This window comes from Rhamphochromis sp. 'chilingali', assembly GCF_963969265.1.
Source record: "Rhamphochromis sp. 'chilingali' genome assembly, chromosome: 6".
NCBI lineage: Eukaryota > Metazoa > Chordata > Actinopteri > Cichliformes > Cichlidae > Rhamphochromis > Rhamphochromis sp. 'chilingali'.
In genome coordinates this window covers 32,238,481-32,256,126 of record NC_137933.1, presented here as the reverse complement: position 1 = coordinate 32,256,126, position 17,646 = coordinate 32,238,481, and the positions used below count along the sequence as shown (strand labels likewise).

Below are 17,646 nucleotides of genomic sequence, written 5' to 3'. Positions count from 1 at the left end.
ATCATTTAAAGTCCCATCAACGGAGAATTCCTCTCAAATCTCTTCATTAAGAAGATATGTATTGTTTGTCAAACATAGAGGCAGTTGTTTTCCCTTTTAAACAAAGGCAAAATATAACAAAACTACATATATTCAAGTAAAGATACAAAATGGATTTTTTTTCATTGATTATGTTTATCTTGTTAGAGTTAATCCACTCAGAATTATTTTGAAACACAGACTTTTAATAATGATGAAGTTTTTTTTATAACAACCTCATATGAATGAGGTACTCAAACAAGAATGAGAAGTTAAAATGACACAATGCATTATCAAATCCATCTGTGCACTGATCATTAGTCATGTTTCACTTTACGTTTACACATCCCAGTGTATATACACCTAATAAGGTAGAAAGTGGTTAAAAGCACAAGCAGCATAGCTCCAGCCAGGAACAAAACTACATCTACAGAGTGGTAGGAGTACCAGGGCATTCTGTAGGACTCTGCTTTCAGGTGAGCTGCTCCTTTGTGCCTCATGACAAACTCTATCCAGAAGAGGGCGTTATCCAGTGGCTTTACTGGCTTATCTCTGTGTAGCCTAGAAAGTCTCTGCATGTTCGCCCTGTACGAGGGATCACTCAGGACTTCCTCTATGGCCTTCAGGAAGTTGTCTTTGTCCACTGTAGCTAATTTAAGTATTTTGCCTCCTCCTCTCTCTTTCAGACGTAGCAGGTTGTCATGTTGGTCAAAAAACACAGGTATACCCACAAATGGGACTCCATGATAAATAGCTTCTTGGACTCCATTTGTTCCTCCATGTGCCACAAACAGTTTTATTTTTGGATGTCCTAAAAGGTCATTCTGTGGCATCCAGTCCACCAGTAAAGTGTTATTACCCAGATTGGCTGGTCTATTACCTTTATACTTCCAGATGACTTTCTGTGGTAGTTTAGCAAAAGCTGCAGCGATCTCATTTGTTATATCAGAAGGAAGTTCAGTCACAAATGTTCCCAGAGACATGAGGATGAAGCCATGGTCTCCAGAACTCTGCACAAAGTCCTCCAAGTGCTGAGGCAGAGGTTTAGCAGGTTTGCACTGGAACCCTCCAATATAAACAACATTAGGCATTGTGGGCCGTGGGTACTCAAACACAAAGTCCACTCTCATCAGCCAAATGTCTGCAGCAATCATTAACTCATTAAAATCATGACCAGGCCCAAGATATTTGTCAGTTAATTTCTGGTATACTAGTCTAACTAAGAGGTCATTTTTTATTTGGGTTATAATGTGCAAAAGCATGTTTTTAACTCTCTGCAAAAAGGTCATCTTGTCAGTATTCCCTGCTCCTGTTATAGGAATATAAGACAATGGTGAAGGAGCTATGGAAAAATGTGACTCTGCAGCTATAAGCCAGCGAACATTATAAACCAAAGGAAGGTTCAAATATTTGGCCAGAATGATGGCACCACCCCAGCAGGGGTCAGCAAGTAGCAGGTCAAACTTGCTGTCTTTCATTTTTCTCATCAACTCACTGTCATCCATCATTGCTGTTACTACTGCACCTACGCCTTTGTGGGCATCAATAAATGTGCCAAACATTCCCACACTCATGTGGAGAAAACCAATCAAGGGGAGGGCTCCTCGTTCAAATTCTATGATCTCAGCTACAATCCTTGTGATGAATGTCTGATCCAAGGTGTTTTCCACTGGAACTGTAAAGGCACTGTAATAAGATGAGTTATCTTTTATGTACCAGCTTTTACTAGAACGCAGAATGGTGATATTGTGTCCTCTAGAGTGCAAAGCCTTTAGTAGAATTTCCATGTTTATCCAGTGGCTGCCTTCAGAAGGATAGACCAAGATGTTGCCTCCTTCACAGGCTTTGGGAATTAGGATGAGCAGCAGGAAAGCAGTGCAGCAGCAGACGACCCTCATCTGAAATTCAAAATCAACTTACTGGCATAAAGAAGGTCATTTGTAAAATCAGAGTGTAAATGTAGTGATATGTTACCCTACCTACCTAAAAATAAAGATAGCTAGACAGGGATGTTCTCACACAATTTGCAAACACTATCTGCAAGTTCGAATTAAGTTTTCAAACAGAAAAACAGATTATAATGTCCTAATCTTTTTTAAAAAATGTTTGAAAAATTCTAACTGTGCCTCTATAGGTTCTCTGGGTACAACAAAGGGCTTATTTTGAAATTCTAGATTGGCTGTAGGTGAGAATGTGAGTGTGAATGTTTATCTGTCTCTCTGTGTTATCTCTGTGGGTAGACTATATGCCCAGTGTGTATTCCTGGTCTCATTCAAATTCAAGTGTAGTAGAAGCCCCAACCCAAAAAAGGCCAAAAAAATGTCAAAAAATAAAGAAAAATTTAACTTTAAATCCGTGTCCAAACAATGTTATTGCTAGGCATTGTAAAACGGTTGTTAATAATTGTTTAAGATGTTTTAGAGAGCATTTTCCTACCTTTAAAATGAACATTCCAAGAAATAAAAAATAAAATCTATATTTTTTAAATTGCTGCTAAAAACATGGTATGCTTTCACTTTATTATAGCAAATGTTACTTTTTTTTTTTTACTTTTTAACAACAGAATACTATTTGTATTGAAAGTCAGTCCCCCACATAAAAGGGTTAATATGTTTAAATGTATGCATAGTGCTGCATTTAAACAGTTTATTGAGTCTGAAAGATTTTCTACTTACTGTAATATGAATAGTTTCTTTATCCAGCAAAGGTCACGGTGATAAGAGAACTGTTGTTCAAAGCACCAGTATGTTGAACGTGACATGTGTGTATTTGTACTCTCCAGAGGGGAGGAGCTGAGCCACCATGCAAAAGGCACTATTGCCCATTGCCTCAGTAGACCCTTGTAAGGCAAAGTGCATAACGGTATCAATCTGTGTGCAAAGAGCAGTGATACGATAATGAGGTTATACATTGACTGAATCATTACAATGAAATTTAGATGTGACTGTGTGTGTTTTGTTCTCTAACTCTTGATCACAGTTACCCCATTTTTAAAAAATATTACCCAAAACTCCTTATAAGAAGACAATAAATTCATCTCCTTATTTATTAGCAATGAATAATGGAATACAGAACAAGCAACACATGAGATGCCATTTCAGTTCTGATTAAAATTAATGTGGCTTTATTTCACTGAACACAAAAAGAACTTGTCGGTGTGCTGGTGGCATTTTATGGACTAATCCTTCTTTTCTTCATTCAAATGCAACTGGTGACTGCGATGCTGTACAGCTATAGTTAGAATGTGTTGGAGAAGTAGCAAATTGGAAAGACGCAACTGCATTTTATGCCACTATTATGTTTTATGATGGTAATCAAATGGAGCCTCTCAGAAAACCAAGTAGTGTTTTGGTGCCGCCAGCTCCGCACACATTTCGTCTCTCTGAGCCGAAATTATTTTAGAACAACAAATTTATCATACCACTACTTCAGCCCACGAAGACAGGCTTAACCCACAATCCCATTAGGCTAGATGATAACAGCTGACATCAATTCCTCCCCATTGCCATACCAAGTATCTTTCTAATGATCTTACTGATAATTACACATAGGTTGTTCTATTCAAGCTGATTTATCTTGCCTACAGTTTCTGGCACATGTGCTGACCACTTTACAGCCCACCACCTTCCCAGCTGTTTCTTTTCATGCCTTCTAACTTGATCAGGGTCACATCTGTTGTTGATACCTGTTCCATCTCCCTGCCTCAGGCTTTCCATGTTTCTACATGGAGGGGCAGGTAGGTCAGAGCACAACAGAACCACAACACTTCACATTAATTACTGCAGTGTGAAATGTTCTTTTGACTACAGTGAATCTGACTTAAATGTATTTATTACACAAAAAATAAACCTTTGGGTCCTTCCTATAACGAAACACATTTCTATCTGTACAATGGATTAGATTCAGTAAGCCAAACAGCAGTAACAGACGATGGCAGGTGAGTGCACTGGTGAGTTTGCATTAAAAAAAAGCTCAATTTTGTGGTTTAGCCATGAATAATTTTAAGTGTTTTATTTATTATTAAATTTGCTGAAATATCATAAGAAAATGAAATGATATAAAATTGAAAAAGTTAAGAAAATCCTTACTTTCTGATTACTCATATTTCTTTTTATTTGTACATAATGCAGTGTTTCATCACATTACAAGATAAACAACAGTTAAAAGCACAAGCAGCATGATTCCAACTAGAAACAAAACTATATCTACAAAGTGGTAAGAACACCAGGGTATGTTAGGACTCTGCTTTCAGGTAAAACTATATCCAGAAGACTGAGCTATCCAGTGGCTTTCTTGTATTCTTATCTTGTAGCTTTGTAAATCTCTCCATGTTATCCTTTAAGAGGGTTTAAAGTAGTTTTGCTCAAGCATCAAAGAAAGCAGTAGGTAACCAAACTCAGGAGATATTTTAAATTCCCAGAGGTGAGCAGTTTATTTACAGTGATCCCTATGATATGTGGAACTTTGTTTGGGGGATTTTTTTGGTTTAACTCATGAATGCATATGAAATGGAATTTAAATTGCACTAATATCAGTTTTTGTTCTGCCTTTATTCAGCTTAAGACAAAATGGTGCCTTACAGTATGGATTAATCCTTCTTGTCTTTACTCATTGAGTGATGAGAGAAAATGAGCCTTTCCGAAACTGACAAATACAACTTGTTATTGCAATACTGTTGAGCTGAGGTTAGAATAAATTGCAGAAGACGCAAAAAAGAAAGATGCAGCTGCATTTTATATCATAATTATGGCTAATGATCATTTACAAAAAAGCTGAACATGGCATTAGTTCAGGCAAACCAGGAAGTCAAGATCAGCCCACGACCCCACTAAAATACCTCACGTTATCACTCACGTTTCACTTTATATTTACACACTGCAGCGTATAAACATTTAATAAAGAAAAAAACTGCTAAAAGCACAAGCAGCATAGTTCCAGCCAGGAACAAAACTACATCTACAGAGTGGTAGGAATACCAGGGCATTCTGTAGGACTGTGCTTTCAGGTGAGCTGCTCCTTTGTGCCTCATGACAAACTCTATCCAGAAGAGGGCGTTATCCAGTGGCTTTACTGGCTTATCTCTGTGTAGCCTGGAAAGTCTCTGCATGTTCGCCCTGTACGAGGGATCACTCAGGACTTCCTCTATGGCCTTCAGGAAGTTGTTGTCTTTGTCCACTGTAGTTAATGTAAGTATCTTAGCGCCCCCCCTCTCTTTCAGACGTAGCAGGTTGTCATATTGATCAAAAAAAAAGGATATGCCCACAACTGGGACTCCATGATAAATAGCTTCTTGGACTCCATTTGTTCCTCCATGTGCCACAAACAGTTTTATTTTTGGATGTCCTAAAAGGTCATTCTGTGGCATCCAGTCCACCAGTAAAGTGTTATTACCCAGATTGGCTGGTCTGTCACCTTTATACTTCCAGATGACTTTCTGTGGTAGTTTAGCAAAAGCTGCAGCGATCTCATTTGCCATGTCAGAAGGAAGTTCAGTCACAAATGTTCCCAGAGACATGAGGATGAAGCCATGGTCTCCAGAACTCTGCACAAAGTCCTCCAAGTGCTGAGGCAGAGGTTTAGCAGGTTTGCACTGGAACCCTCCAATATAAACAACATTAGGCATTGTGGGCCGTGGGTACTCAAACACAAAGTCCACTCTCATCAGCCAAATGTCTGCATCAGTCATTAACTCATTAAAATCATGACCAGGCCCAAGATATTTGTCAGCTGTTTTCTGGTATACTAGTTTAAACGCCAGGCTGTTCTGTGTTTGAGTTATGATGTGTAAAAGCATGTTTTTAACTCTCTGAAAAAAGGTCATCTCGACAGTATTGCCAGTTCCAGTCACAGGAATGTAAGATAATGGTGACGGGGCTATGGAAAAATGAGCCTCTGTACCTAATACCCAGCGAACATTATAAACCAAAGGAAGGTTCAAATATTTAGCCACAATGACTCCACCACCCCAGCAGGGGTCAGCAAGCAACAGGTCAAACTTGCTATCTTTTAGTTTTCTTATCAAGTCATTGTCATCTAGTATTGCAGATACAAAATTAGCTACAGCTTTATGAACATCAAGAATTAAGCTGATCATCCCTCCACTCATTTGAAGAAAACTCGTCAAGGGGAGGGCCCCTCGTTCAAATTGTATGGAGTCAGACACAAGTCTTGTGATGAACTTCTGATCCAAGAGATTCTCCACTAGAACTGTAATGGTATTATAGGATGAGTCATCTTTTATGTACCAGCTGTTGCTGGGACGTAAAACAGTGATGTTGTGTCCTCTGGAGTGTAAAGCTTTTAGTAGAATGTTCATGTTTACCCAGTGGCTGCCTTCAGAGGGAAAGACTAAAATGTTGCCTCCTTCACAGGCTGTGGGAATAAGGATGAGCAGCAGGAAAGCAGTACAGCAGCAGAACACCCTCATCTGAAAAAACACAAACAAACAAAAAAGTTACCGGCATGACTTCTGTCACGAAATTAATATATTGTAATATGTTTCTTTCATTTTTTTAGCAGTGGAAATGCACTGTTTTGATTTCAAATAGCGTCTTCGGGTTTTTTTCTTCTCTAATTCAGTTGCAATTTCATTCCATCGTTAAAGAGACAATATTACTTCCTCATTTTTCACCATTGTAAACTTCGAAAGTCAGTGTGCTTGACAAAAATGCATCGCATTAAAAATATTTATTGAGGATGACCAGTCGTTAAAACAGACTAACATTTACGGTGTTTCGTAATTATCATTATTTTAATTAATGCGGTCTGTTAGTTATTAAGTTTAAATGTGATTCCCAGACTATCCGCGTTCTGAGCACCATTTTCCGCAAAGTTAACTTGTACATTTCAGCAACATTCCTCAACCGACATAAAGCCAGCCACATTCACCCAGGTTTTCTACTCACTGTGATCACTATCGTTTCTTTCACCTGGAAAGGTCACAGTGTTAAGAGGGCTGATTTGTATAGCGCAAAACCGACTTGTGTCAAGCCAGCCTCCAATTCGAGACTTGCAGCCAAGTTTGTTTTCTTTTCCCTGTGTATTCAAAGCAAGGGCGTAGATTTGGCACGGACGGAAGGGACATGTCCCCACCAATATCCAGCGATGATTGAATTGTCCCCACCAATAATTTGATCTCTTCGAGTAAATAAAAAGAAAACCGGTAGAAAGAAAAAACGATCTGTCAACGTCTCATTCACCCAGCGGTGCAGAAAAAGTTAAATTACGCTCGCTACTGGAGTCCTACGTCACGTGACAAATATGGCCAATGTGATTGGCTGTGCCTTTCAGGGAGCTCTGTTTAATTTTAGCAGCAGCAAGCCTGCGCAGTGTTAACAACTTAGCGACTTTGTCTCTATATTTTGGGAGTTTTTAGACCCCCTTAGCGACTTTTTTCTAAAAAGCGACTAGCGACAAATCTGGCGACTTTTCCTGGTATTATTGGAGACTTATTTATGACGACTTTTTGACGTGAAAACGCGTATCGCTCTTACTCTCAATAAGCAGCGGTACTGCCGTGGGCACCTCACCCGTGCCAAGGCGCTCACAGGCGGAGGATAGTCCTTCCCCAGCTGCTATCAGGGCAGAAGACGTTAACACCTATGCGTCCAAACTGCAAATCCGCTGCTCCTGCACTGACTGTAAGGCAGTCAGTTCTCCTTTTACTGTTTTGTGGATCACAAGGTTTAAAACTACTTATAACCACACACTCACACACACGGAAGTAAATAAAAGGGGGAAAAACAGCGGCCGACAGCGCTGTAAACAACTCTGCAGCTAAACAGGAAGCCCCAACGACCCGGGGACTAGAGCAGAGAGCCTCGGTGTTCTCCACAAAAACTCAAAGCTTAAGAGTAGGCCACTAACTCAAATCGCAATTTGAGCAGAGCTTTTACGTGGAGTAGCAAGGTTAAGTTAATTTCCCGTATATACAGTCACATTAACACAGAGCGTTTCTACTTACTGCTGGACGTTTGGTTTCTCCTAGGGTTGCCAACTCCCTGAAAAATAAATAAGGGACACCTCGTGGCCAGGGCCGGGCGACCCAGTTGTCTTCACCCTTCCCAGTGTGGTGAATTTTCTAGCTCTTTTTTTGTGTGTGAAATTATTTTTTTTAACCCTTTGACTTGAATTTGATTTAAGTAGATGTGTATTCTTTGTGATATGAACACATGTGAAACAAATGATCATTTAGCCATTTATTTTTAGCTCAAAATGACAACATTAACACAGTAAAACAGGTCTCTTTCTTAAACAGAAGCCTGTCATGCTTAACTTTTGAGAATATAAGTAAATCTTTCTTTAAAAGAACTCTGTCCTGCTTAACTTAAAATAATAGAAAACAATAGAAAGAAAAATATTCTTGTAACAGTGCACATTTAGTGCATTTAGTACAATTGGCTTCAGCTGAGGTATTATTTCAGCTTTTCTAATGCTAATCAGCTGCTCCCGTTTGAAAACCCGCTTGTTCCCATGATTACGCATCTTAACTCATCATCATTATTCATCTATGTATTACTTTTATGTATTAGTCATCTATTTGTTGTAATCATCTATCCTTGCAGTCGTTTATTACACAAAATAAATTATATTATCACACTTCTGGCCACATAGCGCTGATATTCACTGCACATGCCCATATTAACTTTTTCCAGCCAGGTGTTTTCCTTTTCCCATTCTTCCCTTTCTCTGAGGGGAACAAACATTGCTGCTCTAACGCTGGGCTCACACTGTGCGGTTTTAGGCCCATTTTGAGCCGACTTTTGAGTGATCGGACCGATTTTGGCCTTCATCGTGCGTCGTGTAGTATACGTGGGGTAACGAGAAGTGATTAACACCTCACGACCAGCTCCCGATCATCAATCGCTCGTGAGCCGCTCACACTGCTCGCGCGCAAACACGTAAACGCCGTGAAAAAGACGGAGCAGCACGGCTGTGCAGCGTGTGATCTGGACACAAGCGATGGAGGCACAACTTGTAGAACTTTGAAAAGCTCATCCGAGCCTTTTCGATGTGGCCTCACAAAATTATCACGACCACAACAACCGTGAAAATAGTTGGATCTACATCGCTGCTAAATCACAGCTGCCTGATCATGTTTTTCATTAGCAATTTAGCAAAGTTGATGGTGGTGGTGTGTCTGTGTGAGTGAGAGACAGAGAGAGCGAGCGACAGATTTTCTGTTATAACCTTAATTTTATGGACGCACAGTGTGAGCACTCAGGTCGCATCAGAGCATCGGGCGGTATAGTGTGAGACCTGCATCGTGACCTACCAACTTCTAACCCCTGCGAGTCAATCGTGCAGTTTGAGCAGGAGCTGAATAACGCGACTGAAAAAATCGCACAGTGTCTGCCCAGCTTTAGGTGTACTGTCGTCCGAGACTTGCACCGCAGTGACGGCGTTTGTTCCCCTGTTGGCCATGCTTCTTGTTGTGGTCATCTGTTGTCTTCCGGTATTTTCTCCGTAAGCGACCTTTCCTCGACCAATGAGATAAGCGATAATCTGACTTGTCATACTCGAATTGTCATAAGTGTGCTGTCAGCGCATTGGTCACAAAGCAGGAGAGGGGCTGGGAATTATGTTTTCAAACAAAGCGTTAATTCCATTAACATTTATAGACTACTTTTGATTCTCACTGTATTACGGGACAAAGTGCGTCCCTTATTAGCTCAATACGGGACGTGTACTTTTGTTTCTAAATACGGGACGATTCCGTATTTTAAGGGACGGTTGGCAACCCTAGTTTCTCCACACAAGAAATGTAAAGAGCCTGTTTTCCAGAGCGCCAATGAACGAAATCTGTTCAATTAATGTTGCTATGCAGGATAGAGAAGAACTGAATCACAATCCAGGATGCACGTTGAAGCCTGGAAGGCAGGAAGTAATAACCCTATCTATCTGTGTTCAAAGGTGACGGGGATACTTGGAAAGCAAAGGTGTGTTTATGTATTCTGGATCAAAGTTAGTGCGTCATTTATGAATTAACTGAAATTGTACACTTTCATTTTCACTGAATAAGGAATTAAATTCCAGTGTTTTGTCAGCACAGTCTGTAGGCGTTAATCCTTGTTGTCTTCAGATGTAGTGTTGGTGTGTTTTATGAAAAATAATCTGCATAATCTGGAAAGATGTTTTTATACTTTACATGCTATTAAGCATTAGTTATGCAGATTCTTTTTGTTATACATTTAAAGGTTTATATTGAAGCTGCATTTCTTAATGGATAAGTCATTCTGTATTCATTTTGTAATTTTGTTTGAATGATTCTTAATTCTTAGCTTTATATTTGTTTCTGTGTAATGTCATGTAAATGTTATGCGACCTTAATGAGGTTTGATCGTTTCTAAATTTGCAACCATTCTAAATTTATTGGTTTATAATATATAAGACTTTCATATGTCGATATATAGCCTATGTAGTAGTGATGGGATTTTCGGCTCTTTTTAGAGAACCGGCTCTTTCGGCTCGGCTCACTAAAAAGACCCAGCTCTTTCGGCTCCGAACCGGCTCTTCAGGTTGTTTTGTTGCTTTAATTAATTTATTATTAACAATAATATAAAATTATGCACAAAAGGAATTACTAATGTAAAAAAAAAGTACAAAATTGACGTACAAATTGTACATCTTTGTGCAGAATCTGTGTACCTGCTCTCATTTACTGTTTTAGCTGTTTGGTGGTTCTTGAAATTTTGTGAGGTTTAACCTGAGATTCTGGCGTTTCGGGCATATTATATTATATGCCCGAAACATATTATATTATATTATATTAAAAAATCGATTCAGGATTTTAATGAATCGATATCACGTTATCCAAGCCAGAATCGATTTTAATCGATAAATCGATTATCAAAACCCACCCCTAGTGGGTTTCGCGAACACCACCGTCTGTGAGGAGCCCAGTACCTCCTACACACACACACACACACACACATACAGGAGGCAGTGAGGAGTAGAAGGAGGTTGTTGCTACGCCTGTGTCGCGAAACCAGGGCTCATTGTGTGTGCGTCTGGAGCAGCTACGGGGGAAACACATGGGACAACCGACCAGTTTGGGGCCATGGTTTATTCAACGTGTATTTTCAGTGTGGTTTAACTTGCTAATCTGATCTGAAATACTTTCCTTGAATGTGCCTTAATTTCACCTCTTTTTTCTTTCTTCTTTTCTTAGCTTACTGAAAATGTTGGTGACCAAAGGCCAGATCCAGGGATGTGTGCTGCTTGTGCTACTGGCGTTATGTGGGCAAACTGCTCGCTGTCAACATCGATACAAAGGTAAAGTGCAATCCCAGGGTTGTGTGCTGCTTGTGGTACTCGCTTTATGTGGACAAACTGCTTGCTGTCAACATCAATACAAAGATAACAAAAGAATAGCCTAGTGTAACGTAGTGTTTTATGTTTTTTTTTTTTTCTAGAATAATTCAAATGTTACTATCATTTCCCCAACCCCGCAGGCTCTGCGACCCGTGAAGAACTGAGACTCCTTCTGGTCGGTAAAACAGGATCGGGAAAGAGTGCATCCGGAAACACCATCCTGGGGGATGCGAACGCTTTCAAAGAAGACGTTTCGCCTGAGTCTGTCACCGACGGCTGTCTCAGAAAAGAGGCAGAGGGCGAAGGCGGTAGAAATATCGCTGTGATCGACACTCTGGGGCTGTCTTTTGGATGAAATGGTGGATTTCAATGGAGGAAACCACTACACCAACGAGATGTATAAGGCGGCCCAGAAGAAGCTCGAAGGAGAAAGGCTGAAGAGGAGAAAGGAGGAAGAACAAAGAAAAAGGGAAGAAGAGGAGAGGATCGAATTGAAGGAGCGGTGTGAATTCTTCCGCCTCGCTTCCCTGGGATTATTTGGCACAGGAGCGTACTTTACATCTTATGTTCTCATGGGGCTTGGTGGAGCCCTTGGATATTCTCAGTTAAAGACGCCGAGCTTGACGGTTGGGCGTCTTCTTTACTCGTCGATACCGTGAAAACTGCGTAGGTGTATCACCTACTCAACCTAGTGATCAACGAGTACCGCACCGAAGCATGCAACGGGTGCAAGACCAATCACCCCAGCCAGAGACAACACGAGTGTCTGTGAGTCTTGGTGTCAGGGTCCCTGTGCCTACCCGGTCGGCTCAGTATGGCTACATATGTTTTTCATTTTGTTCCTGCTCTCTCCCTTCCTCTCTTTCCCTCCTCCCTCTGCCAGGGCGGAGCTCACCTGTGGGCTTCTGCCCTTGGTCCACACACCCGGTCGCCATCACGCACCTGTGGCTCATTACGAGAGTGTTCCAGCTCCTTTATAAGACGGCAGCTCTGTGTTTCTCGTCGCTGGACCGTTGCCGACCCGCCTTCCCTGGACCAACCCCTGTGTTTCCTGAGTGATTGAGTGTGCGAGGAGTGGAGTACGTCATCGTGTTTTCTGTGGAGTGTGGAGAGGAGCGTGAGGAGTGGACGGAGTGCGTGTGGACTTTCAGCGTCTTTTCCCTTTGTGTGTGGACCCCCGGAGCCCGGCTTCCCCCTCACCTCTGTAAATAGATCACCTGGTGTGCTGTAATAAAGATTCTTGTGTTTCCCAACTCAGAGCCTGTGCGTGTGTCCGTTCCATCCCGCTGTGACACTTGGAGGATGACTTTTACGCTGAACATTATTACAGCATCAGGAAAAGACTCCTCACGCCGCGTTTCATTCCTTCCATTCAACGTCTCCTGATCATGTATTCACAACCACCGAAGGCGCTGTACAGCACCGAGCACCTGAAACACGGACAGTTTGTTGATATTGTAATCAAAAATACAGCCCCAGGGGGGGAGGGGGGCATTTTAAAAACGCACCCTCCCTATTGCGCATGTCCCTAAAAGGTATGGCCTTCCAGATTGCCTCAGTTGTATCATATGTGTAATTTCAAATAAAATAAAATAAAACTCAGAAGCGTCTGTGTGTTGTATTCTTCTTTTTCTTGTTCTTCATCTTCTTCTTCATCTTCTTATTATTATTAGCATTATTGTGATTATGCTTCATTTTTATGTACTGGGGTATCAATGACCCCCACACTGCCGCAGCAGCTTCTGTGCGTGGCCCCCAAGTGCTACGTTTTCTTTCCCGATCCCCTGACGAACCCATTAGAATCGCTCTGGGGCACTCTTCGACCCCAAATGATCGTTCTGTTTTTTTTTTTTTCATTTTCATTCATCTGTCTCTACTGAGGGTGGGGTACTTTGGGACCCCCGGGGTCTGGGGCTGCCCCGAAGGGGAGCACAAGGGTTTAAGTCAAAACTCGATCCCATATCCCAGTTTTCATTACAAATGTAGTACTCTACTGTCAAACATTTAAAACTGCAAAATGGCCAGAGGAAGTTGAGATGGATAGCCTTGGACAAGAGTTTTAAACCAGGACAATATGACAAGGCTTTCAAAGAGTGGACCAACAGGGGCCGAACTGCTCTCTGTTTAATTACCAAAAAGGACAAAGTTAGGAGCTTTCAAGAGCTTAGGGACATGTTTGAATTGGAAAACCAGGATTTTTTTTCGATATCTACAACTTCGAGATTATTACAATAAAGAGATAGCTGAAGCTGAGATGATTAACCCTCTAATTGAAACAATGTGCGACGCCTACCAGCAGAAAACTACTAAACTAGCATCCAAATTATACTCTAATTTGATGAAGAATCAAAGATTTACCTCTTTATATGTAAAGACAAAATGGGAACAGGAACTAAAACTATCAATTACAGATGAAACATGGTACCAGTTATGTGGTTCACTTCAAACGTCTACAAATTCCCTACAGTGGCGGGAATTTAATTGGAAATGTCTTATTAGGTTTTTTATCACTCCTCACATTAGGAGTAAGCAGTAGTGATGGGATTTCCTGCTCTGTTTAGAGATCCGGCTCTTTCGGCTCGGATCACTAAAAAGAGCTGGCTCTTTCGGCTCCGAACCGGCTCTTCAGGTTGTTTTGTTGCTTTAATTAATTTATCATTAACAATAATATAAAATTATGCAGAAAAGGAATTACTAATGTAAAAAAAGTGGTTTTATTTATGTATGTTTATATATGGCCCCTAGAGACAAAGCACATACTGTCATGAACTGGCTGTGTGGAGGCAGATGAGGACCCAAACGCAAAACTCACGGAGACAGGAACTGAACTCAAAATCACTGCTTTATTGCAGGCCTTAAAAACGAAACAGAACTAAACTGGGAATACTAACAGAAGACCGAGGGAACACAGAAAGACACACAGGTTCGGGGAGGAGACATTGACGACGCGACACTGAACTGAGGGAGACATGCACATAAATACACAGAGGGTTAACAAGGGAAGTGGGAGCACACGGGGAACACAGCTGACACAGATAATCGTAACGGGACAGGGCAGGAGTGAACACAACATGACGCATACTGACGAGAGACTGTCAAAGTAAAACAGGAAGTACACAGAGGTGCAGACAGGAGGAGAGAGAGAGCACGGGCATAGTGGGCTGGGGAAACATGGAATGAAACATGAGGGGAGACGAGGGCTCACAGATACATAGAGGGGCACACAGGGGATAAAAGTCACAAGGGGAAATCAAATAAGGAACAAAATACAAAAAGACATGAATACTAAGACTGCTGGGCCAACATGGCCCAGGATCATGACACATACAAACTCTAAAGCATATACAAACTCCAAAAAGCACGTACAAACTCCAAAACACATTTCTAGCGTTAACTGAACTTCCAAAACAGAGCTACCCAGATCACTTAAATTACACAATTGAAAGCATGTGTGTATTGTTTGTGTATTTATAGACAAGCACTCATATTTATTCAAATAATTTAAAAAAACAAGTTCATTTACCTGTTACTACCACACACCAAATCCGGTTGTTGATACTTCCTGGCTTGTGTAGCCACTAGGTAACAAAAGCTCAACACTGCGCCCTAGCATCCTGGAGCACTTCTGTTGTCTTTTGTACGTGATTCTGAGTTTGTACGTGCTTCTGAGTTTTTACGTGTTTTGGAGTTTGTACGTGCTTCTGAGTTTTTACGTGTTTTGGAGTTTGTACATGCTTCGGGGTTTGTAAGTGCGTCTGAGTTTTTACACGTTTTGGAGTTTGTACATGCTTAGGAGTTTGTACGTGTTTTGGAGTTTGTACATGCTTTGTCTCTAAGGGCCACTATAAATATACTTTATTTATTCACTCCACATAAAATGTAATAAATAAATCATATAATACAAAAAACAACTATTTACATTTTAAACTTTTAACTATTTACATTTTAAACTTTTAACTATTTAAACAAATTTAACGTGAAACAACACAAAACACTGCAAACCACAACACAATTAAATATAAATTAAAATATTAAAACAAAAAGAAGATGCACATTCTCTGTCATATGGGCCTGCATGATATCTGAATCCTTTATAATCTGCAACTGAAAATAGTGGATGATTACTATACCTTTCTAATGTGACGTCGTTGTTCCTCGCTCTTTTTCTCTCCGGCTCTGTTCCTGTGCTACTGCGAGTGTAACTAACGCCCCTCCCCCCTCTGCCCAGCGAAAAGTACAGGCCGCGCGTGCGGAGTTTAGTGGAAAAAAGGGCGAGAGAGAGGGTGAGGCTCACGTCGTTCACTTCAAAGACCCGGCTCTAAGAGCCATTTCGTTCGCGAACGACCCATCACTAGTGTTTTGAGATACTTCCCATTGCATTGAACAAGCAGAAACTAGCATTGATTTGAGTAACATGAAATATTTTTTACACAGTATTTAGTAGGGGTGCAACGATACTCATATCGATATTGAACCGTTCGATACAGTGCTTTCGGTTCGGTACGCATATGTATCGAACAATACAAAATTTTAAATTTATTTTATCAACTTTTCTTCTGACGATGCTGTCTGTGTTGAGAGCTCAGTGGATCTGCGTTCGACTACTCCGCCTAGGCTGCACTGTTGAGCGCAGATCCACTGAGCGCAGCGCAAGCTAGCAAGACAGAAGCTAAACTCGTTGCAACATGGCAAATTGAACCTCCCCCACCCTCATTCAGATCTGGCCTTTGGAACTATTTTAGTCTTCATGTGAAGTATGACCCTGAAGGTAAGCGCGTCATGGACAAAAGTAAAACAGTATGTCGGATGTGCCACGCAATGCTCAATTACATGGGTGGGAACTAGTGCGTTAGTGCAGTTAGCTCGTTAACGTGTTGACACCGTCCAGCCCCACGCATGGGGCAATCCGCCGGTAGCTCGTTAACGGAGATTTGCTGTGTTGCGGCATTAACCTCATTTCAGATTAACGCTGACAGCACTAGTGGGAACACAACGAATATGACTGCACATTCACGCTGACATCATCCTAGTGCAAAGACAAGTGGAAGCAGACAAAAACAACAAGCACGCATGCTACTGTGACCAGGAGATATTTTATTTTGTATTCTTATGATCACAGTTATAATTAGAAGTATCAATCATTAATCATTTACCATTGTGGAATCTGATGACAGTATAATCTTTGTTTTATATCTATGGTAATCTGAGTAAAGATTAATGTATGCATGTTATCATCATTGTAATCAAGTCTCAAATGGTACCCACAGCATTGTATTCACCGTCCATAACTGGAGGGTCCAGCAGGACCTTGTTCTAATTCATTTGCAGGCCTACATCAGAACATGCACATAGAGAGTTATGTAAACACGCACGTTCACCCTTATTTACACAGGGAGGTCATGTCAGGACATTCTCTAGTTGGACACACAGGCTCATAGAACTGCACAACATGACATGTCATACACTTCTATTTCTCTAAAGTATCATCTGATGTTTGTATAAGGAGAACTTTGGACTATGGGGAGACTGTTATCATTTCCAGTAAGGTCTAACTGTGTGATGTCATCATGGGTTTATATAAGGATGGGGAACGGTCCACTCTTTGGAGATCTGTGGCTGTACGCTTGTCTTCCCATGCTTCTGTCTTAGAAGTGTGCAATAAAATCACTATGTTTGTCACCTACACGGACTCGGCTGTTTTTCCTTCTTACCCAAACTGAACCAGACGTAACACTACAAACTTTACCCGAGTCATTTAGACAGCCGTTAGCACATGATTCTCCTTATGGGGACCTGATATGTTTAATATGCTGCTGAGAATATAGCCCAGAAGAAGCGTGTAGTATAGCTTTTATTTTGGAAAGAGCCATTTCTCTGTAATAAACTCTCTTTTCCAAAGATGAGTGATTCCTCGATCAGATAGATTTATTTTTGTATTATTTTGATGTTTCAGCAACATTAAATTTAAAAACTGTACTTTTGAGTTAAAATATCTATTTATAATTTTAATAAATGACATTAAAAAAGCATGAACATTTTTTTGTATCAAAAAAATATCGAACCGTGACACCAAAGTATTGAACCGAACCGTGAATTTTGTGCATCGTTGCACCCCTAGTATTTAGGTGTAAGTATCTTTTCTACTGACACTGATAATGAATGAGCTCCAGGTTTTTCTCATATACTAAACACCAACTTTTTACTACATCATTTATGACTGAGCACATTCCCAGGTTACCAATAAATCATCAGTGATGAATGTAGAATCCAGAAGATTCTCCTGCTTGTTTTTCACCTGAGCAGGATGCTGGTGAC

General features: G+C 40.8%; 3 protein-coding genes across 8 annotated transcripts; 1 reads left to right on the top strand and 2 right to left on the bottom strand.

Moving 5' to 3' along the window:
- Positions 1 to 335: 335 nt before the first annotated feature.
- Positions 336 to 1,916, bottom strand: LOC308398850 (UDP-glucuronosyltransferase 2C1-like; the record flags this gene model as incomplete). Its single annotated transcript, XM_080885699.1, has 1 exon — positions 336 to 1,916. The coding sequence occupies one exon, from the start codon at positions 1,914 to 1,916 to the stop codon at positions 336 to 338; it is 1,581 nt and encodes a 526-aa protein (XP_080741825.1).
- Positions 1,917 to 4,107: 2,191 nt separating this feature from the next.
- Positions 4,108 to 9,952, bottom strand: LOC308398142 (UDP-glucuronosyltransferase 2C1-like). Of its 4 annotated transcripts, none has more exons than XM_080884594.1 (2): positions 9,293 to 9,952; positions 4,108 to 6,445 (listed from the first exon to the last, which is right to left on the bottom strand). In XM_080884594.1, exon 2 carries the CDS (start codon positions 6,443 to 6,445, stop codon positions 4,865 to 4,867), a length of 1,581 nt encoding a protein of 526 aa, XP_080740720.1. In that variant the 5' UTR covers positions 9,293 to 9,952; the 3' UTR covers positions 4,108 to 4,864. The 4 variants fall into 4 exon arrangements, with proteins under 4 accessions (XP_080740720.1, XP_080740718.1, XP_080740721.1 ...); XM_080884592.1 differs by lacking the exon at positions 9,293 to 9,952 and adding an exon at positions 7,982 to 8,758; XM_080884595.1 differs by lacking the exon at positions 9,293 to 9,952 and adding an exon at positions 7,512 to 7,642.
- Positions 7,324 to 12,928, top strand: LOC308398144 (GTPase IMAP family member 2-like). 3 transcript variants are annotated; one of them, XM_080884598.1, is made up of 4 exons: positions 7,324 to 7,452; positions 9,845 to 9,956; positions 11,189 to 11,292; positions 11,472 to 12,928. In XM_080884598.1, exons 2-4 carry the CDS (start codon positions 9,874 to 9,876, stop codon positions 11,684 to 11,686), a joined length of 402 nt encoding a protein of 133 aa, XP_080740724.1. In that variant the 5' UTR covers positions 7,324 to 7,452; positions 9,845 to 9,873; the 3' UTR covers positions 11,687 to 12,928. The 3 variants fall into 3 exon arrangements, with proteins under 3 accessions (XP_080740724.1, XP_080740723.1, XP_080740725.1); XM_080884597.1 differs by lacking the exon at positions 7,324 to 7,452 and adding an exon at positions 7,522 to 7,658; XM_080884599.1 differs by lacking the exon at positions 7,324 to 7,452 and adding an exon at positions 7,618 to 7,666.
- Positions 12,929 to 17,646: the final 4,718 nt, after the last annotated feature.